This window comes from Rhea americana, unplaced genomic scaffold (genome assembly GCF_003343005.1).
Source record: "Rhea americana isolate MKP2758 unplaced genomic scaffold, rheAme1 scaffold_9, whole genome shotgun sequence".
Lineage (NCBI taxonomy): Eukaryota > Metazoa > Chordata > Aves > Rheiformes > Rheidae > Rhea > Rhea americana.
Window position 1 is genome coordinate 5,539,591 of NW_028187088.1, and position 24,127 is coordinate 5,563,717.

At 43.0% G+C, this 24,127-nt stretch overlaps 2 protein-coding genes across 3 annotated transcripts in view; both read left to right on the plus strand.

Annotated features, from left to right (window-relative positions):
• The window catches only part of MICAL3 (microtubule associated monooxygenase, calponin and LIM domain containing 3), a 182,787-nt gene extending 163,847 nt beyond the window's left edge, over nucleotides 1-18,940 (plus strand). The window contains exons 41-45 of the mRNA XM_085324197.1: nucleotides 562-612; nucleotides 10,246-10,311; nucleotides 12,626-12,725; nucleotides 13,842-13,915; nucleotides 13,998-18,940. Coding sequence (XP_085180323.1) covers nucleotides 562-612; nucleotides 10,246-10,311; nucleotides 12,626-12,725; nucleotides 13,842-13,915; nucleotides 13,998-14,182 — 476 coding nt within the window. The 3' untranslated portion in view covers nucleotides 14,183-18,940. The remainder of the gene's footprint in view (nucleotides 1-561; nucleotides 613-10,245; nucleotides 10,312-12,625; nucleotides 12,726-13,841; nucleotides 13,916-13,997) is intronic.
• A 4,024-nt stretch (nucleotides 18,941-22,964) lies between these two features.
• BID (BH3 interacting domain death agonist) overlaps nucleotides 22,965-24,127 on the plus strand; it is a 23,047-nt gene continuing 21,884 nt past the window's right edge. For both annotated transcript variants that reach the window (XM_085323964.1, XM_085323965.1), the window contains exon 1: nucleotides 22,965-23,275. The gene's annotated coding sequence lies outside the window, so the exon portion shown is untranslated. The remainder of the gene's footprint in view (nucleotides 23,276-24,127) is intronic.

A 24,127-nucleotide genomic window follows, 5' to 3' on the forward strand; every position in this document is an offset into this window, starting at 1 on the left:
ATTCATTCGGTGCCTTTCACTTGTGTGCCATACACATACATCCTCTACTCACTCACCTCCAAGAAATCAACCCTTACACCTTTGCTGCAGCTGATCCAGGAAATTACAGTGTTTGCTTCTGACATATTGCTCAGCGTGGAAGCAACAAAAATAGCTCTTCCTTTCTCAGCAAAAACAGGAAAGACATCAGTGTCAGGTACTGATACAGACTGAAATAGGTGAAGTGTCTCTGTGTAGACTTCTTGATTTTTCCCATTGGAAGTCCTTGCCTGCCTGCTGGGAATTTTCTCCTCATCTTCGCAATATGTATGTTTGTGAGATATCCCTATATATAGATATATAGATATATAGGTATGAATATTTATATATGGAGGGACATATGAATATATATGTGTGTGTTTGTGTGTGTACACACACACATACCTGAATATAGTTGCATGGTTTCTTGTTTGTCTTTTTTTTTGACTGTCTGTCTGTCTGTACGTTTCTTCCTCATATTGCTTTGATTGTGTGGGGCTGGAGTGATTCAATAACTCTCTCTTCACCAATTCCTTGTTGTAGACTATTGGGGAGAGTCTTATTACAGTGACCTCATCGACTTGCATCTGGGTGGTATGTATAGCTGAACCTCTTGCTTACACTAACCCTGCTGACACTCCCCCCCACCCCTCCCTTCACCTACTTCTCCCATCCTTGGCTCACAAAACAAGAAGAAACAGTCCTTGCACATGAGTGATTGGCTATAGCAGAACCCCTTTTCCAGCTCAGGGAGAGGAGATCCTGACATACTCCACAAATCGTGTTTAAGGTTCCCTTTTCTCTCTTCCACAGTGTTAATTTTTTCAGAATTTGTTTACCATTTGCACGCCAGCCAAACTTCCCTCTTAGCAGTAGAAGGCCATTCTGTTTTTTTGCTTCTCCTTTGCAAAGTCCGATTCATTCTAAACCTCTTTAGGAAAATATTTTAACACAAAGGGAGCAGTAGAATTGATCGTCTCCCAAGGGCTAGCAGCGCTCTAAAGGATTAGTCATGCTATTGCCTCCCTCTTCTACTCCTGAATCTCATTTGCTTCTTCCAAAGAAACCAGTGTTTTGATGAGTTAACAAAAAAAAAAAAAAAAAAAAGCTCCCTCAAAGGACTTAGAAAACACTTGTAGATGAGTGATAGTTCTTCTCTCTTCTTTGTCTTATTGTAGGGTTAGGAGAGAATCTACTGTTAAGAGTTCCAGTCAATTTTCCTAGAGCCCATCAGCTAAAAAGCTTCGTGTTATGTTATTTTCTTTACATCTCATTTAAGTGCTAAAGCCACTTTAGACTGTTTAAATCTTTTTTTCACGTAGGGATTATAATCTTCAGTTACCACTCTGCATTATAGTTTTCTTTAATTAGTGCTACTTCCTGAATCCCTTAATAGGTGGGTAAATTTTGGTTTGTAAGTGCCATTTGTTTGGCATTTGCCTATCTTGATAATTAAAATTTCCTTCTTTGCTAGTTTAATCACCCTGAATTTATTCCTGTAGATTTACAATGGACAAATATGTCAGTGGATCCAAGAGAAAGCAAATTCTGCTAGGTTGCTTTGTCATCTGAGGGCCTCATTTCATTTGTCTTTAAGAATATAAAGTTTTTAAATCCAGACGGTGCTTTTGTTGAGGGAGTCCATTACAGTCCAGATCCACAGAATGAAATATCCATGCACTCGAAGCCTCATCCAGGGCAGATCAAGAAGTCTTCCTCTTTGTTGTTGTTGTTGTTGATTTGATCTTTGAAATGTAATGTTACTCAAGTTTTTAACTGTCATTTTCTCTCCTCCTTATGGGCTTGGCTGTCCCACATACATCTATCTATTGTAGGCTGTTGGGAATGAGTCCAAATTGTCCTAACACAGTAGGCTGTTAGTTAATTGTATCTATTTCAGTTAGGAATGTCCACCAGAATTCAGTTTTCAAAATGAGACTTTTCTCCTTGGTAGACCTAAYTTGTTGCCCAGTTCCCCTGTGGTAATTTTCATGTGATAGCCCTCCTTAGCCCGTGTGCTTTGTTTGCTGTTCAGTCTCTGATGTTMTTTCCTGACATATCTTCTGCAGAGACTTTGAAACCCTCTTCCTTTTCTGGAGTCCCCTTCTCTGGAGATACTCAAAACCTGCCTGGACGTGATCCTGTCCACTGTGCTCCAGGTGACCCTACTTGAGCAGGGAGGTTAGACTAGATGATCTCCAGAGGTCCTTTCCAACTTCAACCATTCTGTGATTCTGTGTGATTCCTACTTAGGCCCATCAGGGCAGGCCCACACCCCTGGGAGCAAGCATGTGGTAGGAGCTGTAAAAGGGTTGATGCTGAATTACACTTTAACAGATCCTTATCCCTCTCTAATGCTATTTCCACTATACCTCTCCCTCCTCTCCTTCCTTCTCCTCCTAATGCCTCTTTAGAGACAGCAGTCCCATCAAACTCACTAATGATGGCTGTAAGAAAAGCAAAATAATCTTTACTTAAAGGGACACTGTCACTTTAAAACATTATTGTGTTGCAGAAAATCTTAAATGATTAAAAATCAAGTTTACTTTTCATCTTTTTTACTTATTTGCTTTTTCCATTTCTCTGAGCTCWACAGTCACTCTACAGCAGTCGTTTTCAGTCTTCTGTTGCAGGCTGTTTTACYATCTATGGTGGCTCAGTCACTTGGACTTCCAACAGTCAGAGACAATGTTCACATTTTTTAAAAATGCTTGATATATTTAAAAACTATAGCAAGTCTACTCAGATCTCAAAAATAACTTTCTAAACAAACTTTAAAAATACTGTATTGGGCAGTATCCCTTTAAATACAATGAACCAGTATAGTCTGCTGGATTTCTGCTGGATTATGTGGCTTTATAGTTTGGTTTTGTTGCCTCTGTAATTTGCTTTATGTTTGCTTTTGGGGCTGCCAGAACACTTTTGCCAGAATGGATACATTGCTCTGAWGATACCCAGCACTGTTTGGTGGCAGATGCAGAGCTCAGCTCTGAAATCAACATCTGTGGGCGGGCTGCTGCATCTGGGTGGAGTGCCATTCCCCCCAGGCGCCCTGCGGCTCCAGGGTCCTGCTGAGCACTGTAAGCAGCTAGAACAGCTGCACRGATTAGTAATACTGCTGGCAATTCGTGTCTCTGAGGCATGGGCAAGGCTCTAAAGTCATGCCGTAGAATGCTAAGCAAAACCACACAAATACTTTGGAAAGTCAGCTCAGGTTTGTAGTCATTTTTGAGAAGTCTGTTACTGGTTTTTTGAGCGATAAGGGYATTTTATTAATTTATTTTGGGTTTTCTTTGCACTAATTAGAGTTGCATTTCATTAAGTTGTTACAGACTGCACAACAACTTCTGCAAGGGAGTGGTACCTTCGGATGTCCTGTTCAAGTTCCAATTTGCAGGATTACAGATCGCTAACCTAACTACCCCTGTTGCTCTGCTCAGATGCCATAATCTTCTCTTCCTGTTCTAAAATATCATGTACTGTTGCCGTAAAGCAGATGTTTCTTTTCACAATGCAGATGGTCAAATTTCAATTTGGAGTAATGTTCCCATGTGTGTATGATATTGTATATGCAATTATGTTAAAATAACATTACAAAAGTTGCAAAGTTGACTGAAATTAAGATTGTGTATTATGTTGATTTATCAACAGATTTAAAACCTTTAGATCCACAGCAGAGAAGTCTGCCACTTGCCCTTATGGAGCTAACTGATAGCAGTGCTGGGTTGTCCCCCTCTCTAGATCGTCTGGGGGGGAAATGGGACATGCTCAGTGGTTTTCACAGATACTGGCTGCCAGCTGTGAAATGGTAGAAAACATGGATTCTGTGCCAGACRCTGCAAGGATACAATGTTGTGGCTCTTTGTCCCTTTTTTCCCTCTTTGCAGACACTCCTTGTCCTAATCCTATCTTTTCCCATCCATAGCTCCTTAGGTCGGTTGCGTTTTAATTCTTAGTTTCAGTTTCTGCTTTTTTCTAATCTCAATCTTCTTGACAAAGAATGCTAGTATATCTACCCTTCAGACCTCCTGTGCCTCTGCAGTAGCTGTTCCTAGTCTCTCACTCCTGCCGCAGTGTTCCCCCGACTCAGTTCCCACCATCTCAGTCCCTGCCTCTGGCTTTCTCCCCCTGTTTTGGGGCTCTGCTCCCTCTTCTACCTGGCATTCTTTGTCCAGACAATTCTAGTTCATGCCTTCTCAGCAGATCTGCCTTCTCCCTCCACCCCTTACTTCTTTTCCGCTTGTCTTTCCCTTCTCCTTTAGTTAGTGCTCTTAGTCTCCTTGTTTAATGAGTCCTAGCCTCAGTTCCTCCTTTCTCACCAGTTCCTTGCCCCAGTTTACTCCTCCTCTGCCTCTGGAAGGTCCCTCCTTATTTCCCTCTGCGTTCAGGTGAGGAGCTTCCTTTTCCATGCACCCAGTAGGGAATCATTGAGGCAACAGCGCTGCACTCTAGTCCTGCCTAGCCCATGGCAGGGGCATGCCAAGACAGAYAAGAAGGATGTAAGGGAGAGAGCTGGAGTGTTTGATAGTGCTGTTTTCAGGCATTTCCTTTTGACAGGATTTTTATGAACTTCAGGTAAACAGTGGGGAAAAAAGCTTGCCTGTGTTTTTTAAAATTCTTCGTCCGTTGTTTAAAGCCCGCTCTACCAGAACTTCACTTTTTATTGGCTTATTTAAAATGCTTGAGCTGACTATGTCCTTTAAAGTCCTGCATATCTCAATCTACAAGATCTGAGTCTGACATGCTGAAGTGGGAACTGTCCTGTGTCCTGTGGTTGGCAAACACAGCTCTCCTGGAAGAGGGTTACAGTTGTAAGATAAACATTGTTTTCTCAGTCTGCAGCTGCTCTTGACACTGAAATGAAYTGGTAACAAATTTTCATTACTATGAATTTGGAGCAGGAAAGAGCATTTCATAAGCAGAACATGTTAGGTGCGATCTGAGAATTCTTGTCAAGTGCTGTAAGCAAACAATCTCATTTACCTGCTTCTCTCCGCACAGTTCTCGCAACTGCAATGTAAAACCTAACAGGCTTGTGAAACAGGACCAGAATGCAATTCTGATTGCATTTTGAAGTGCTTTGAAGTCTAGCAGAAGGCAGAAGACTTTTGCGTGTATTCTGCTCCAACTGTTACTTTCCCTAATTTTTTTTCTTTCTCTCTTGCTCAGTTTGCAGGACAATTCAGTGGTCCCTGAGTTCTCCCCAGCTTTCTGCTGATCATACTTTAGAGCATATTGGTTTTGGCATAGTTTTAGTAAGCTGTAAGTTTAAGTCAGATGCCCTGACTGATGTCCTTATGGGGTAATGGTGCAAATCCTTGCCCTCAACTTTCTAAGACCTGCAGTTGTATGGATGTTATCCTCCTCCAGTTGGGAGGTGGTTGTTTTGCATATCTATGTTGTTTTGCAATCCTGTTGTTGAACGGCTTCACCAAATAGTAAAGTTGGAGTGCTTTACTTTTCAGCTCTCCAGTTTCTGAATGTAACTGATTATTAAAGGGTAGGAAAAAGGATATTTCATGTGGTCAGTGCACAGTATTTTGAAAGTATCATGTTCTTAGCTTGTGAGGTCAAGTGCTAGCAAAGTGGTGCATGAAGTTAGCCTGAGAGCTGGATTTCCTGCCTAGTRTTGCCATATGCTAATTTCCAAACTGCCCTGGTCAGTCAGCAATATACAAACTAAAGTCCTTGGATTCAAGACCTACAAAGGAGCTATTTGGTTTGTGGCTTATCTTTTCAAGTCAATTTTATTTGCAGTGGCTCACCATTTCTAAGAAATCATCACAGCTCTCATACTGTAGGGCAACTGCAAATAAYGAATGGTATTGATGGTGAGTTGTCACTTGGAGATAACAGCATCTGCCACGCTRAACATCCCACTGTGCTTTCATCATCCTGACTGATCATTTTTGCTACTGTGCTTCAGATTATGAAGTAGCATTCGGTAGCTAGAGCAGAAAAGGAAAAAGCCAGTCTGAAGTAATTTCTTTTTAAAACAACGAGGAAAWAAGAAGTAGAAAAGATGACAATGGTCCAGTGTAGCCTGTGTAACAAAAAACAATGTACAGTGAAAAAGGTGTGTTTTCTTGATAACTATGAAATTTCTGTTCTCTGTTTTGAAGAGGTTTAGGAACTATGGCATTTATTCTTGGTCCAGCTCTTAGTTTCAACCACTGTGGCAAAGTCTKCAAACTCTCAGGGGTACTGTGCCAAAGAAGGTCTTTCTTGTTTAAATCAGAGACCGAACATGGTTGCATGAACTGATTAAGATCTGGGAAATGTTCCTTTTCACAGAGGTGAGATAATGCCAGTCACTTTATTTTTRCTGCCTTGCTAATCTGCAAGGCAGAGCTTGCTTGCACCCCTCCATGAAGTTCAGAACCCGCAGGAGCTGGAGATGCGCCTTTCCTCAAAATGCTGCAGCTCCTGGCTCTGTTCCAGTCGCCCTGGACACCCTTCTGAACTTCTCTTCACACCATCTTTGGTACCTGCGCTATGGGCTGCTGACCTCTGCTTTGCAGGTTTTGCTTAGATTTCAGATAAGTTGGCATGTGGTATTGAAAGAGAAGAACTGGTGATTAATACGGTCTAGTGGTGGTTTTGCCTTTGTGGGGGGAAAAAAAAGGTTTTTCTGTCCACAAGGTGTGATCACACTTAAGACTCTTGCTGATGGTGCGGAGAACCCAAGAAGGGAATGGCTGCCGAAATGGTTCGCTTCTCTTGCCCTTCAGCTCCTTGCAAATGAACTGCATCAGCAGGGCAATGGGTAGCTTGTATTGCTGCTGCCTGCAGCTTGCTGTCTATGCTATGGATGAAGACCTGTGTCTCCAGACCTGCCCTGGATTTCTTACCCGACTTATTTTTGGTGGTGGGGAGGATTTAAAGAAAAACTTTTTCTTTTTTTCTTTTTTTTTTTTTTTTTTTTTTTTTTGCTTGACAAGCAGAAAAAAGCATCTGGCCCTGACTCCGTGGCCAGGAAAATTATCTTTCAGTGAGGATCATGTTTTTAGTTTAACGGGCTCATAAAGTGATCATTTCTCGTTTCTAGGGCTTGGCTCTGCTATCAGTAATGAGAAAGCTGTACTATATGCTATAAATTTCGTGTTGGCATTGGGAGAAATAAGACATGTAAGGATTTACATAATGTAGTAGGAGAAGCAATAAAGGCAAGGTAGATGAGGCAATTTTAGCACTATACTGTGAATCTAGGTATTGTATAGATGTCCTTTTTAATAGTACTGGCCAGGGAGTTCAGCCTCTTCTCAGAATTGTCTTTAAATAGAAATAYACACAGTGAGAACTCTTGCTGTATAGTTGTATTTTTTTAAATAACCTCAGCAGGAATGTGAATGATCTGATGATGTATTCATTATCTAAATGAGTCAGCTGCCTAAAGGAATGCTTTTTCTGCCTACTGAGTGATTTTTTGTTTCTGATTCTCTGTTTACGAAATTGTTAAGAGGCCTTTTCTTGAAAGAATTCATCTGAAGGTGTAATGAAATGCGTGACATGGAATACACTTAAGGATTTGTTATTGTTAGTGAAAATCTTTCTCTGTTTCAGGAAATATGATAAAATATTTTTCCTCTTTAAAGATCCCTACTTCAGTCTGTTCATATAATCTGTACCACTTGTATCAGTACTCTTATTAGCAGGGTGTCATCTTAGAGAAATTTTTTAAAAATATATTTAAAGTTCCACTACATTATATGCTTTGTAATACTTTCAATTATGGCACATTTTAGGGCATAATAATTGATGTAGTTTCACAGTTTAAGAGAATCATAAGAGGTAAGTTTTCAAGTTGCCCTTTACTCATGTTCATGATCATATAACTTATGTTCACTGGTTCAGCTATAATTTACATCTGGAATACTGAATATAATGTTACTGTTCATACTGCATTTCATTATATTCATTAGCTTACTGAAGAGCAATATTAACATTTTCAGTAGCAGGACTGTTACAGATACCATGGACTCTGTAATTTGATTCAAGGGTACATTTTCCTCAGATGAGAGCAAGAGGATTGTATTTCTACCAGAAAATAGGACATCTAGGAGCAAAAGAATAAAACACAATTGCAGGGAGGGTTCCATATTACAGGAAAAAAATAACTGCAATTCTGTCTTCTGTTCTGTAAGTCGTGTTGGCTTTGTACTGGAGACCAAAGTTTGTATCTTATCTCAAGATCTGACCCTTTGCTCATTGATGACAAAAGTTAGTTGTTTGTGGCCACATCCCATTGAGATGAATGGCATGTTCAGATACTAGGTATATGTTTTCAGATCAGATAGCGCAAATTGTGAATTCCTCACCAAGACATCCATAATTTGAAATTTAAAAATATAGCTGTGTTTGAGTTATCAGGCTTCCCACCACCACTSCTTCCCCCAGTCTGAATGAAATCTCAAACCCTAAAAAATTGAAGTGAATTTTCCCTACAGTTACATTCCATCTTCTGATCCCCCCCCCAATAACTGCTACACCAAGTTATAAAATTAATGTTGAATAAGATAGGATATGAAAGAAAATAACACAATAGATATCTTGCACTAAATGCTCTGCCCTGTGTGAAAGCTTATTCTTCATAGTGGATAGCCTGTACAGTTTGGGGCCTTCGGGTTTTTTTGGTTTGTTTTTGCTCTTTTAACCTAAACTTATGAAATGGCAATCATAGAGGAAAAAAGTGTTACGATTTTTCATTTTAAATGAGGTTGGAAAATTCTAAACAACTAGAATTAAGGTTCTGGTACTGTCAGCTAATGTTGATATGATGCTTTATTTGTAACTATCATATGATCAGCTGTGGAACCTCTCCTAATGTTGTCCCTTCCTACTCCTAGTACAGAAGCTTCTTCTTGTCTGAGAAAGCCATGCTGCTCAGGCATAGGATTTGAAGCTGATGTGCTTTCCTCTTGCTCCAGTGTGTCCTCCCTGTGCTGGTCTGGTTCTGTGATGGTCCCTTCTAAAGCTTTCTCAGTTTGCTGATAGTCCAGACTTCTGTAAAGCTGTCTCCTAAATGTAGATAATCAAGCTTTGCTAACTTCTCCAAATTATGAATTATTCTTATCATATAGTTGTTGTGGAGTTTATGCCTCTTCCTGGAAATGCTTTTCCTTTTTAAATGCTGTTGTACGTTGAGAGTAGTAAGTGTTTCAGTCTTCCACTTTTGATGTTTCAGGCTCATCCCCTTTTTAGTGCATATGTTCTCCTGTAAATTAGAGTGATGTTGGTTATTTCCTGCTATTTATCTCTGCAATGTAAAGTGAAGCTGAAAAGCAAATTCTCAGTGTCAAAACAGCTGAACCACTGTAAAGATAAGAAATGTTTGCCCTTCACTGAGTGACAGAAAAGATTGAAAAGATTTAGTAAGTCACTTAAAACAGGACTTGTAGACTTTAAAGTGCTTTGCAAAATGAGAATGTCGAGACAGCTTTAAATTGACCATTTAACTATGCAAAGCTCTTTGTTGATCGTTCCCTACACAGGCCTTGATGACGTGAATCACTTTTTTTGATCCATGTAAACACTATTCCCTTCCAAGTGCTGTACACACATGTACTGTTGAGTACATGTGTACTCATCATACATGACATAGCAGATCCTGGCAGGCTGGTTCCACATTAATCAGATTCTCCCTTTAATGTCCCCCTGGTGGAGGGGTTATTTTCCATTAAAACGATACTTTCACCCTCAGTGGATGCTGCCAAGGTGATAAGAACATGGTCCTGATAAACCTTTAAAGCAGGGTGGCTGTTCACAGCTGGTGTCCTATTCATGCAGGAGAGACTTTCTGAAACCCTGAAATGTGACAGTTATCAGCAGGAGTTAACTATTCATCTCTGCTCATCCTGACATCTTGTTCACAAATCTTTTTGCTAAGGACCATGATGGAAAATGTGTATCAGGAAAAAGTCAACAATAACCTCCTGCCTGCTAATTGTACAGCTCAGGTAGAGTTCACCAGTAGCTCAGTCTCTCTCTTATCTGTTACCTGTGCTTATGAGGGACATTATTCATCTGTAGAGTGTATCCCTTGTTTCTGCTTCTCCATTTCTTGTATTTTTTTCTTTTCTTTTCTTCTTGTGTTTCCTTTCATTCTCACTCTTACGCTTTTTGTCCTTTGCTTGTCTTTTCTTTCGCCCCTTTCCTCCTCTACCTTTCCACTTCCAACTTCCTCTTGCTCTCCTGCCTCTTCCTCTTCCTCGTTTGGTCCTATTGAAGTTGAGCCCAATGCCGGGACACCACGTCGTAGACCTCTCTCCTTCTGCCCTTGCTGTGCCCATGAAGGTAATGTAACCTCACACGCTCCCCATTCTCCTTGACCACGGCTGGGTTGTTTTAGCAGTGCTAGTCAGCTAGTGATCATAAGGCCCCTGTCCCTAGCCCCTTTCTTGCATTTTTCCCCAAACCATTCTTCTCAGTAGCACCCTGGTAACCAGCTTATATGAGCCTAAGTTATTAAAGGTACAGTATCCCTTTTTCTATTTCAAGTTCTGGTTTCTGGTAGAGAGGGAGTAATGACTGGGAGGGACCTTGGGCAGCAGCAGTGGGAGCAGAAACATCACACTGCAAAGTTTCTGTTTTCATTCGGTCATTTTAATTTCTTTATTCTGCGTGAAAGGTATCTGGAAGGTGGGGTGAGGGAAGAAAATCTCCTTCCGTAAATGGACTTTTAATTAGTATGTATGGATTAAGGGAATACTGTTTCTTTATAAAGACTGGCTTGCAAAACATCCCTGAAGTTTAAGAACCAACAAACTTTGAGCCAAACCAGTCTTCCCTGTCTGTATTGCTGAGTGTGTTCTTTAACTCTCCCAAAATGGAGTTTGCCGTAGAGTTTCCATTGACAAGGCATGGGGGAAGGGGGTTGTTCATGCGTGTTCATGGTGTAATTTTGCTAACCACTTACTCTGCTTTCCATGGTGCTCCCTCACATCAGTTATCAACACTCCCTCCCAAGACCTCCCATTATTCCTCTGCTCGTTGGCTGTTTAAAAGTAACTAAGTATTTCATAGGTCAGTAGCGTTGTGTTTTTGGCTTTTTCTTAGAGGCATTTGTTTTCTGTACGTCTTGGCATTGGAAAGGATGGGGAGACTTCCCAGTGCTTTCATGGCGCCACTGCACTGGACATCTGCATGTACAGTCTCCCCTCTCCTGTCGCCACATGGGCATATTGTGCAGAGATGCTCGGAAAGGAATGCTTGCTATAAAATCCAGGGAGCCAGAGGCTCTCAGGGTGATACAACTGGGGCTGGTATTTCCCAAGGGTCTATACTATTGCAATTTTTCAAAAGCAGGTATTTTCAAACTAAGCTACAGTTTAATATGAATTTTAGGCTCTCCTGTATTTAGCTCCAGTGCAACACTTCTCTGAGACCTTAAGGATGGAGGCAGGACATAGGTATGAGTTAACTAGCCATTAATGTGATATTTGTGTAGAGTTTCTCGGAGTGGATAGTAAGCTTACTGCTTGATTCTCTTTAGTATCAAAACCACTGTTCAGTGTAGTTACTATGCATCCATAATAAGCTAGACACAGCTGTTAGTTTAGGAAGCGTAGGTGATATGCAGTGCAGGTAGGATGATGCAACCAGAAGATACCATTGAGCTTGATACGAGGCCTTGCTTCTGTCTCCACTTCTTTGAAGGTAGGCAGATTGCTAGTGTCCTTGCAGGCTTTTGATATATAAGTCATGGCATTCAGCTGCAAGGTAGTTCAGTGTGGAATCAGGAGCCTAAAACAGAAGAATGCTAGGAGGAGCTTCCTTGGTAAGCTTTTGGATTTGACAATTACCAAGATAAGGCTTTGAGAACAGAGTTTTGCAATTTATTCTACATAACTCCTGAAAGATGAAATTTGTCAGTGAACTGTTGAGTAAGCATAGGAGTTGGTTGTAAAATAAGTGAAATATTTACTGTGAGTTCTCTGTTGGCTGATAGAGGCTCAAGAATTTTCTTTCCTACTTCTGTGTTAGCAAATGTGGCTGGGAATTCTCTTTCTTTCCAGTGCTGATGTGCAATACAGTAGAAGTAATTTCTGTGTGTACTTCTGTGTGCGGTGGGGATCACCAAGGTGGATAGATATGTGGCCAGGAGGAGGAATGAAAAAAGATTTAGTCACTGAAAAAAGAAAAGAGAGAAGACAAGGGGTTACTTTTGGCCAGTAAAACAAAAGATTGAGGACATGCAATTGAAGAAAATACGAGTAAAACATGGAGTTGACAAATGAATTGGTTTCTGATGAGCACACATATAAATAGCTGACATGAAGAACTATAAAGCTACTCTAATGAAAAGAAAAGTGAAATGAGCTACAGACATCTGGGCTTTCTTCAGTGGGAGGGAGGAAGAAGCAAGCAGTGACAAGAAAATAAGGAAGCAAAAAATTCAGGCTCTGAAAAAAAAGAGAAATCTTTTGGAGGTGACTTGCAATTTTCTGTGTGCTATAGGCAAACTAAATGGACCCGGCTTGGGAGTGCTCTGGCAGCATCTTGCTCGGCTTTCTTTGCACATTTTGCCCCCATTGTTGTTTTTGCCGTTTGGGCTTGTAAGGATCACAGGGCATTATCTGAAAACTTACCAAGATTTCTCTTTTGGCAGGCATGGGGAAGAAGGATGATCCAAAGCTGATGCAGGAGTGGTTCAAGCTAGTACAGGAGAAGAATGCCTTGGTTCGCTATGAGTCTGAACTGATGATATTGTGAGTGAACATGCAAAGCTTCAAAAGAGGACATACTYTACAAATAGTATTGGAAGATCTGCTAGTACTGTCTTGCCTATAATGTCAGGATGTCAGAAATCTCTTAGGCAGAGTCTTGGCTTAGATATGAATCTAAGTACATCCCACAAGAATCTCTGGTAGAAGAAGAACTAATAAGGAATGAAAGTTCAAACTGTTTCTATATGTGCAGAAGTATGGAGGCTTGTTCACAGTTTTGAGTCCTTCCTGAGCGGTTCTTGGGCAAAATAAGTCTTGTTCACATGTGTTTCCATATTTTGATTTGGAAATAATAGCTGATTCATTCTGTTTCTGATAGAGTCCGCTTATGAGAGCGGCCAAAACTATTTGACATCCTACGTCTTTAATTCAGTCATATTTTCCAATGTGGCCCTCTTCTCTGCCTATACTGGGATCTCACTGCCTCTCATCTGGCTCAGATGATAAAGCTTTTCCCATTAATGAGCCTGGGAGCTTTCTTAGTCCCTCTGCTGAAAATTCACTGAAATTAGTTTCTGAGTATGTCAGCCTGACTTGGGCAGTGTGGAAACTCAGTGTCCTAGGTGCCAGAAAAGCTCCAAGGTGCTGTCTGCATTAGAACCTGAAATGGCAATGGCCTGCAATGGCCTTAGTTGATAAGTAACTTTTTCATGAAAGTGGGAGGTGACAGGAGGTACAGAGAGATAAAATATGATTTTGACAGCAGTTGCAAATTGGTCTTGTTCTTTCTTCACACACTGTCTTGGTTTTGCAGTGTTTTTACTGGGATTAAATAAAGGTGGTTAGTACAGAATTATGTGAAAAAGATAATTCCTCCATAATCTTCTCATTTTTCCCTATTCCACTTCTGAGCTGAAAACAAAGGAGCTAAGATGCTGAAAGAACATTTTATCTTCTTTAAAGTCTTTTTTACATAACTTAAGAGTTGCAATTGGGTTGGAAAAAAAAAAGAAGAAAATGGAAATGGTAAAATACATAGCAGAAACCTAGAGGGGGGCAGAAATTGAGAATGAACACAAAGCAATGTATAGAGTATTTATTATTTTTTTAATATGCACAGAACTGCTATATTGGACTTGTCATGTGTTTCCCTTTCAGTGCTCGGGAACTGGAACTAGAAGACAGACAGAGTCGATTACAGCAGGAACTTCGGGAGAGGATGGCAGTGGAAGGTGAGAGCGAAAGGAACATTTCACAGTTTGCATGAGCGTATTTCTGGTCCTCTGTAGGCTGACATTTTTGGTATCTCTGTAGATCATCTGAAGACAGATGAGGAGCTCTCAGAGGAGAAGAGGATCCTGAACGAGATGCTAGAAGTGGTAGAGCAGAGAGATTCTCTCGTGGCTCTCCTTGAGGAGCAACGGCTTCGAGAAAAAGAGGAAGACAAGGACCTGGAGGCAGTAATGCTCTCCAAAGGCTTTAGCTTGAACTGGTCCTGAGTTTAAAACATTTACCTCTGCTGGTCTGTGTTGTCCAGTTGGCCTACCCTGAGTTTGCCAGAATTACATGAATAGGAAGATACTGAAGGGGAAACCTCAGAAGGGTCCGCCAGCATGCAGGGATTCAGTCTGAAGCACTCAGAAGCCTTTTGATAAGTGTGTTGGTTCCAGAAGCTTAAGTTTCATATGTTTGCAAGCCAAGTTGAAGATAGTGGGCTGAGACTATGCAGTCTCCCTGAGGTCCCGTACAATGGACCGTATTTTTTCCTTGTGGTAGGAGGGAAAGGAATAAACTCTATGTGTGGGGAAGGAGGTTAAGGGGAGAAGTACCCTTAACTAAACTGAATTTTTGGCAGTCCATTCCTTTCCCATTTTCACTACACCAGTTCTAATAAAAGGGAGGGAAGAGGCAACCCTCTCTGGAGAACCACAGCAGCCTGTAGCAGCCTGTATGGAGGAGTTAGCTATCCAAGAGAGCTCCAGAAGCCCAGGGCAGCACCTTCTTTGCTTTAGTCTTCCTCTCCACCAAAGAAACCTGCAGTTGATTATTATGCGTGGATACGAAGAAATATGAGACAGAGAAGATTCTGCTAGTATGTGTGATGGAACTCTCTGCCTCCTGGTTTTTAGAGAGTTTTGGGCATCAGAGGACTCTCTCCCTATCATAGTTTCCTAAATTTTGTTATTGTTGTGGGGAGAAAAGAGGAGAAGAAGAGAAGGAAGATGCCCTTCTGCTTTGCTACACACTGGAGAGAGAGCTACTGCTGGCCTTAGTCCTCACGGCCACAGCTCAGAGGCTGATGGGTTTCTTTGTTCTGTTTTTGTTTTGACACTGGAAAATACTGACTGTGGGACAGTAATAAGTGTGTGCTGGGGTAAGGATGTTACCAGGCGTTCCCTGGCTGTTAACCTCTAAAAAGGAGAAGCCCTTAAGTGACTGAACCACCATTAAGACTTTTCAGTGTTTTTATTTTTTCCTCTGTATTTTGTTTTGCACATTGGAAACAAAGCTTAAGATCTGCCTGGGCCCTCAGTCACTTTGACCCTTTTATGTCAATTAACTTATTTTTTTAATACTTGAAAGAAGATTCATTTTTGTATCTTTTAAGAAAAATATGGACGAGTGATGGGTGTGTGTGCCTGCTGCATCCTACAACTTCCACTTCTAAATTGCTGGACRTTGTTACCTGTGGCTATTTATTAGTGTTCTTATTAATAATGTTAATGTTACACAYCTTTGATTGTGGAGGGGGTGTTTTAACTCTATTAGAGAAAGACACTACTGCAGATTGGTCCCTGTTTCACAACCAAGGCAGCCTTTATGGACCCATGGATGCATCCTGCCCTAGCAGATTTCCTTTGTGATTAAATCCAGTGTGTTCATGGAGTTGTAAGAATTTGTTTGTGTTCCTAGCATACTTTTCTTCTGCATCCCAGATTCTCCCTGGGATAAACCTCTAATTTATTTAAATACTAAATGTTTATAATGGGAAAGCCAAAACTGTGAGGTAGAGATATCCCATATGCCTCTTTCTCACTGAAAGAGAAAGGGGACCCTCGCACTCCTGAGATACAGCTAGAGGGACTTCCATGCGGAAGAAGCTCCTTGTGGCTCGGCTCATGAAGCTGCTGCTTTTAAGCCAAGAGGGTGCTCATTGTAATCCTACATTAAGTAATGAGCAGGACGCGCACTGAGCAGTTCAGCACCATTCACTCTTTGGCAGAATCCCCAAGCACACTACACCCTTAACTTGTCCCACAGAGTTGAAATAGCACTGTGCGCTGGGTAGGTGTCTCGTCCTTAATGTGGTGTGCTAAGAGTTTTTTTCCCCTTGGGCTGTTGACTACTTTCTTTTCTTGTTAAGAAATACAAAGCCTGCTCCTCAGAGTCTCTGAGAAAGTGTCTCATTCCCAGGCATCATACAACACRCTGACTTTATGCTGTTTGGTGCAAGATACCCAAGCAGGGTTGAACATCCTTTAATCTTTTGCCCCAGAATAGAAGTTAACATGGTTTCTTGCTGTTGGCTCTCTGCCTTCCACAAAGATGTCTTCTGTTAGCCAGGGTCTACAATTTGAATTCATATCTGACTCCTGAACATATCTCAAGCAAAGGAGAGTCCCCAGAGACTCTTAGCAGTGATCATTAACTGTGCAAACATGTTTTTTCCATCTCAGATGTTTTTCCTTCATCCTCTGTAGTGTTTTCTGCAGAAGCATTACAAATTAAACCCCAAACTTCCCGAAACAAAGCAGACAAGCAGCACTTGTGCTGCTTAGTAATTGTGCACGTTAGCAAGTGGTACCTGTTATACCAGTATCACGGGACAAAACTCCTTTAAGTGTTGGTGTACCAGCAGGACGTCCACAGACAGAATTTCCCCTACGTGCCAGTGCAGAGGCCAGCTGCAGAAGTCACATTGTCAGTGGTAGTTTACATAGTCTATGTTTGAGAGGCCAGTGGAAATTGGAGAGGAGGAGGGAAGAGAGGGAAGTGAGACAGCAGTTGATTGTAAATTCTCTTGTACAGAGAATTGGCCTCTGTCCATCTTATAGTGCAGTATGTATATGGAGCACATCTGACATCTGACTTTGAACAAAAAATCATTGAATGTGAGCTGTAGAACAGAAATCCTGAAGAGGAAATATCATATTACTACTCCTTCTTCTCTCTTTAGTGCTGAAGGACACTAGCCAGATCTTTGCAAAGCTGAACAATGATATCACTTGAGGCTGTAATGCCCTACTGCAGGGGAAAAAAGCACATATTCTAAAGCTCTTTAGGCTATGTTGAAGTCCTCCAGCACTGAGAATGGAAATGAGAACCTAACATTGCATACACGTAAATCAGTTAAAAAATACATGAACGGGAATCTTAAAAGGCTTTTTTTTTTTTTTTTTTTTAACCAGAATGGTGGTAAAAGGCACAACTTGTACTTGTTGTTCAGTTGCACTTTAAGAATATAACTTGCATATCAGATACTGGGGTTTTTTACTATCTGAATATTTTTAATTCAAATTTTGTATTTTTAAAGCTGAAGGAGGCTCTTGTGACCACAAGATTCCTTATTTGTATCGGAATCCAGGTAGGATGTTCTAGCTATCCAAGCAGGCAATAGCACATGGCTCAGTCATGTGCATTCAGTGACGTGTGGCTGTTTCGCACCTGAAGGAAGGGAAAGGCCCTCAGCTTCTGAGAAGTGAGCCTGCAACAGCAGGTGCCTTCCCCTTTTGTGATGCTGTCCGTGGCAGGGGCTGGGCGCCCTGTGCATGCGATGGAAGGACAGCTGGGTTGGAGCCTGACCTGTGCTTGTTTCGAAATGGGCACACTGAGGATGGGGAGCACTGAAGTCCCCAAAGGGGAAGGGCAGGGGATACTGTCTCCCAGGAACACGCAGGAGGTAAATGGGTATGGGAGGAGTGAGGACTGCCAAAACAACCAATCTGCTCTTTTCACAGTACAAACAGCATTTTTAACTATTTTGTTTGTTTTACTATGTTTTCATTAAAACTCAAAAATGGCTGTAAAATCCTGAGCTTCAGAGAACTATGCGTGGCAGAGAACTATGAGTGGAGAGATGACATGATTATCTTTCAGCTCCAACTTCCAGGCATACTCCTCCCTTTTTCAGTTATCCAAAACGCCATGGTCTCGCTAGGGCATGTTACAAACTGCATTGCTGAACATATTAGAGCAAACCGCACGTTTTAAAGTCTGTCCTTCTCTAACCGTCTCTGCGTTTTATGTAAATACTTTTTTGTATATAAAGACACCAGTGGATCGTTGGGTTACCCCTGCGGTCAAGAACCTGAGTTTTGTGCAATGCCTAGGCCTCTATTAGAACACGGTGCTTGCGTAGAGCTAGTCACCACATTTGTGTGCACTCTGGTGGTTTTTAATATTTTTATACATTCTAATCCTGAGCATTACAAAGTATTATAAGCGGTCTAGACTGCATGATCTAGAGCAGCCAGCAGTTCCATTTTCTTWGCACCCGTTCCTACAATGTCCACAGCTACACCTTGTTCGGTTAACATTGAGTTTGCAGTTAAATGTTTAYACCAGACACCAGTGGATGAGAAAGGCATTGCATTTTAAAATCTCCTGTGTACAAACTGCAAAGCCACAATACGGCTGTGTTGGGAGTTTAAATTGTCACAGTCTGCAATAAAGAGAACTCTAAAGCATACTAAAAACCAGCCTGTATATAATTCACAGAGAAGGAGATTGCTTGCTCTTGACCATTGCAAAATAACAGAAATTAGAGGCTTTCCAAATGTTTCTGCTTTTGGATTGCTCGAAGTACTGCTATAGGCAGGGTAGCCGGACAGATGAGTATGTCATTGAGAGTGTAGACGTTAAGGGGAAAATGCCATGTTCTGATGGCATTGCAGTAATTTAAATACTCTCGATATGTGTGCGTGCATGTGTGTGTGTGTGTGTGTGTGTGTGTGTGTGTGTGTGTGAAGTCTAATCCAGGTGAAGAGATCTGCTTTGGCATCTTCCCTTTTGTAAGAAAGTGAACTCTGATATTCAGATTGTTCAAGGCTTTTATGGTTGGCATGTATGGAGTGTTAACAGAAAAGTGTATACCCTACCTGTAAAAAAAAAAATACCAACTCTGTTCCAGCCTGTTTTCTTCTGTTTGGTTGTGTTTTATTGTTTGTTTTTATGCACACTTGCTTTGTTGGTGTTGAGAGTTTAGCACCTCAGATGGCCAACTGAACTAAAAAAATAAAGTCATTAATTATTTTTTCTTTTTGTTGGTGGAGTTACCTTTGTTTCACTTGTGTTCACTCCCAGGATAGGTGATAAAAGAGGAAACCAGAAGTGAGGGAAGGTGATCTCAAGATAGGATAAAAAACTAGGTGTTACAGGGCCTGAGTTCTGTTTCTCTCTCTGTTGCTACAACACTTTGAGCCTACCTGAGTTATTTGAGATACCAACAAACCCATGTAGATATAGCCCAAACRTATGGTCCTCCTTTCTCCGTATTTTACATTGATCCTTAGATTCTCTGTGAAGAGAAATGCCAATAAACAAACAAGGGCTGATGGAACATAGTAGTAAAATGAATTGTAGGAACTAGAAATTGCAGCTCACTTGCTTGTCTGAAGTCCTAGTCTGAATATCTGACTCTGGTGCAGCAGAGAGGGAGCAAATGACATCAACACCTCTGTGCCGACTGCACGTTGTATGAAACTGCCATCACTATACACCCATGCTTCGTCTGCACTGTGCAGGTTCAGGAAGATAGCTAAACTGTCGGCAGCTCCAGAGATTAGTCGTGTGCACACAGGAAGTAACACCAGAAAAGGGCCCCCTATCAAAGAAATCCCATTTCAGGAGCTCAGTCCCCAGAACAGACTGGAAGGATTTGGAGGTTTAAACCTCGTGAGCTTGCATAGAAAGASGAGCCGTCTTCTCTGGATATCTCCTGTTTGAAAAGAACAGATGTCGACCTCACGTGATGGGTGTTGGGTCTAAAGACRTCATGAGCCTGACCTCAGAGGAATCTGCCATCCAGTCAGCAGCGTTGCTGTCATTGAGTATACTATGAGGCAAATCACAAGACTGTATTTTTTCACCAAGCAGAAAACACACAGGATGTTGTGGGAAAACCCAGCCGGGGAAATCCAAAATGATGAATCTTACTTTCCTGCCTACCTCACCACCTTCAAAACAAAGGATAAACTCTGGTCTTCATAAGGTGTGGCTGGCTGCGGCAACAGGGAGGGGATGCTGCTGCTTGTGATTTTGTCTTTTGCACTCCCCAGCCGAGAGGCTAGGGATGACAGCCTGCTGTGGGTGGTAGTAATGACACTTCACTTGTGCTGCTCAGTAGATCCACAGTTATTTGGAGATGTTTCAAATCCTACAATTCTTCCTGCCCTTTTGGCCTCTTGCTTTTAAAAGCAATGGGGAAASCTCTAGTTGTGTGGGAGGGATCTCTCTAGTGACAAAAGGCCATGATTATTACTAGTTTGCAAAGATTTCTCCCCTGAGAGGAACATATGGAAGGAACGACCACTGGACTTGGAGACACRGGAGATCGGGATCCCATCCTTGTTTAGGAGAACAGCCTTGCAACACTTCATCCTGCCTCTTCAATTACACTGTGAACCTGGTAGCCCAGGGAATTGTCTCTGTGCCTGTACAGCACCCACACCGAATCTCTGGTCTCAAAAAGAGACCCACAGACTTTGCTACTAAACTACTAATGGCATAACCAGTCTCATAAAGAGACCTTGGTGTATTACTTACTTCGGTAAATAGCTACAGCTCTACAATGTGCAGGGCTACACCTCCTGTACAGATTAGCCACTTGAGCATAGGAAATAACACCAGAAAAGGGCCTTCTAACAAAGAAATCCCATCTTGGCAGCCCAACCTGGTGACAGCTGTTGCTTTCAGTTTCTGTTTGTTATGAAAGTAGCTCAGAAGCATCCAACACTTTCCACACATGGTTGTTTCATTCCCTAGAAGCTGCCTCACTCATGCCATGTTGTTCCCCTTTTTACAGAGAGAGATGAAGCTGGGGAAATGGGTGGAGACCTGGGCCCTATTCCCACTCCCTCAGATTCAACTCTTGGGTAAGGAATACAAAGAAAGGTAGAACAGTAGGAGTGTGAAGAGGGAGCAAGGAAGGCTGTTGATGGCTTCACATAATAGTATGTAAAGCCAACACCTGCCACTTTTTGGCAACAGCAGATACACATTAATAAACATTATGTAATATGGCTACTTTGACTGGATAAAGACAAAGATGTTCTTTTCTTCCACTTCTGTAAATTTCTCTCTGTACTATGTAACTTGTTAGGAAAAATAACTACAGAAGGGAATCATGCCTAATACCATAAGAGAACAACTAGTGAAAAAAATGGTGTTCTAGCTTCCCTGGCATGTAACTGTTTATAAGAAGTCCTCACAGTGAATATTATGGGCAGCTGCTTATACTAGTCATTGCATTTTTAAGTCCTGTATATAGGAGAATGCAAACCTAATCCTCAAAGGATGCTACTTGTCTGCTATCTCTCCAGTAAAGTATTTGTGGAGGAGATTTTCTTTAAGCAGTAAAGTAGAATCCAGGTGCATCTTCCTCCTTTAAACTGTAAGCATCAGAAGCAATAGAGCTGTTTCCAGAGACAAAGGATCCTAYGGATGGTAATGGGGTAGAACCACAGACTGACCCACGGCTGCTTGACCTCAGCTTCATGGCCAGCGTTGTCCTCCCATAGTGCAGCTGGTGGGAGGGGGTCTTCTGCTTCTTTTTATAGAAATTACTCTATGGAAGCTATAAAGAGTTCCCTCCTTTCTATAGTTTCTTAATTTCTGAAACAATAATCAAAATAATGAAAGGGGAAAAAAAAGAAAGAACTGTATTTTCTCTTATCATTTTCACAATAGTTTAGAGCCTTTGGGCAGCAAGGGAAAGAGCACACAAGGTTTTTCAGGCTGAGTTTTGTAGCATCTGGAGCTTTCCACAACATCTGAGCTTYGGAAGTCACATTTCTTGTAAGCAAAAGATGAGATCACATCTTTTTTACTAGTACTACTTTCTATAAAGATATTTCATATCTCAATTATTCAGATGCCATAGAACAAATAATATGCAGCTTTCTTAAAAGAGATATATGTACCTTGGGCAGAAGAAAGTGAGAAGTAAAGCAGTTTTGAAAAACAGAAACCTAGCTTCAGTTCCTTGTAATTTATTAAAGCCAGCAGCTGCCAGATASGTACATGTCCAGCTTTTTTCCCTAAATAATTCCCAGTGTGAATACAKTTGATGGGTTGACGAACACATGAGTCAAGTCTGAATCAGAATTGATTTGCGCTGCATTTCGYAGAATCCCAGCAAGTTTTAAAACATTGTGTGATCAGCTTTTCCTGATTAACACACTTTGCTTGCTCTGTGCAAGGGATATGGTGACTGCGCATCAGGAGGAAGAAAGAACAAGACAGAAACTGTGTTGCATAAAAACAAATTTTTTTACATAAAATTATATTTAAAGTAAAATGGTATTAAAATACTTTAAATAAGAGTATACTAAAGCTATGAAACTAYTTAATTTTAATTTTAATCCATACAGCCTTTAATAAATTGGACATGAATAGATTTAGGCTGTRAAGMAAATGATCTTCCAAACAGTGGGGAYGAGGCACCTGAATTGCTTTAAGACGAAGTTGATACGTACCTGGAAGATGCTGTAACAGCAAGCGGGAACCTCCAGGCCAAACGGCTAAGCTGGCGAAACCACTCTTGRGCACCTGATGGGTTGGAGCCTCTGSGGAAGGGTGTTGGGAGGAGGCTGGATCAGTGTTTATTTCCACTCTATTTAGCTTGCTCTAATGCCATTCTCTGATGACTGTCTACAACCTATAGGCGTTTTTCCCCCRAACACTTCATGGGCTGGTGAAGGTGGGGAAGGTTTCCCGCCCTGGTGTTGGCCAAGGCTGCGCACAGGCCTGCCACACGCTCTGCAGAGGGCTTTCCCCATCCGTGCGCGCGCCTGGGCCTGGCAGACATGAGGTCCAGAAGAAACCTGCCGCCAGCTCTGGCCGCCTGCCCCGGCCGTGCGGCCCGCGCTCCCCCGCGGCGGTCTCCGGCCCCTCCACATCGCAGCTGCGGTCTGTCTCTCTCTCTCTCTCTTTTTTTTTTTTTTTAATAGCTCCTGTGTTTGCTCTAAGGAAGTGCATTTGCGGCCTGTGGTGAGCGGGAATATACGTGACGTTGCACCTATGCGGCCAGCCCAGCCCTTCCCTTCCCTTCCCAGCCCAGCCCCAAGACGGCGGCGAGCCGGCCGGGCGCCCCCACCTCCCTGCTCCCTGCTCCCGACCCTCCGCCGCGCCGCTGCGCGCCGGGGTAGCGCCCCTCTCCCCGCGCGCCGCGCCGCGCCCGGGCCGGGGGCTGTTGGCCGTTACGGCCGTTACGGCCGTTGGCCGTTACGGCGCCGCGCGCCGCGCTTTCCCTCCGCGTTCGGAAGAGCGGGGCGGGGCGCGGCGCTGAAATAGCGGCGCCGCAGGAGGAAGTGGGCGAGTGCTGGGCTGCCTGGCTGGCGGCGCGCCCGGGGCCTGCCGGCGGCAGCGGCGCGGTGAGTATCGCAGCGGCCGGTCGTGGCGGGCTCTTCGCGCCCTCTCCTCCTGCCCCGCCGGGGTGATGGTGAGGGACGGACCGCCGGGCCCCGCGCTACCGCGGCGGGCGCCGGGGAGCTTCGCGGCGCTGCCCGCCGCGCTGCGTGGCCGCACCTGCCTCTTCCTTCGCCCTGCCCGCGGCGAAGGGAGGGCGGCTGCCGCCTTCGGAGAGGGCTTGAATGACCATTAAAGCCGGGGGGGGGGGGCCTCCGCGGCGGAGGGCGAGCGGTGGCTGGGGAGGGCGGGAAGCCGCCTGGACGAGCATCGCGGGGTGCCCCGGCGGTGCCGGTGCCGCTGGGGTCCCCACCACGACCCCCTCCCCCCTTCCCCGAGACGTGTCCCCGCGGCGCGAAGCCGGGCCGGGCAGGCGGTGGCCTGCCGCGGTGGGGCGGGCCGGGGGTTCCCGCCCGTGGCAGTGCAGAGTTAGGGAGCCCGGCGTCGTTATTACTATTGCTACTCTTTCCTTAAGAACCCTTACAGTTTGCTTATTTTCTTCTCTCCCCCTCTCCCCCCCCCCCAGTCACTGGCACTGTGAGGGGGGATGTATGTGCTTTCTGCCTTTTATTGCTGTAGGAAACTCTTCTCTCTCCTGACAGTTTGCTGATTTCTTTCTGCCTGCTGAATCCTATCCCAATCTTCTTCTGTAGGTCAGTTAATCCTTGTTTTACTCAATGTTTTCTGCTCTCTTCTTCCGCTGAGCAGTTTGTCCTTGTGCACGTTGTCTGTTCTTTGCTCTTTACTATCCCGTTCTCTGTCCATGCTCCTCTTTGTGCTGTGATTTTTTTTTTTTTTTTTATTTTATTGTCGGCGCT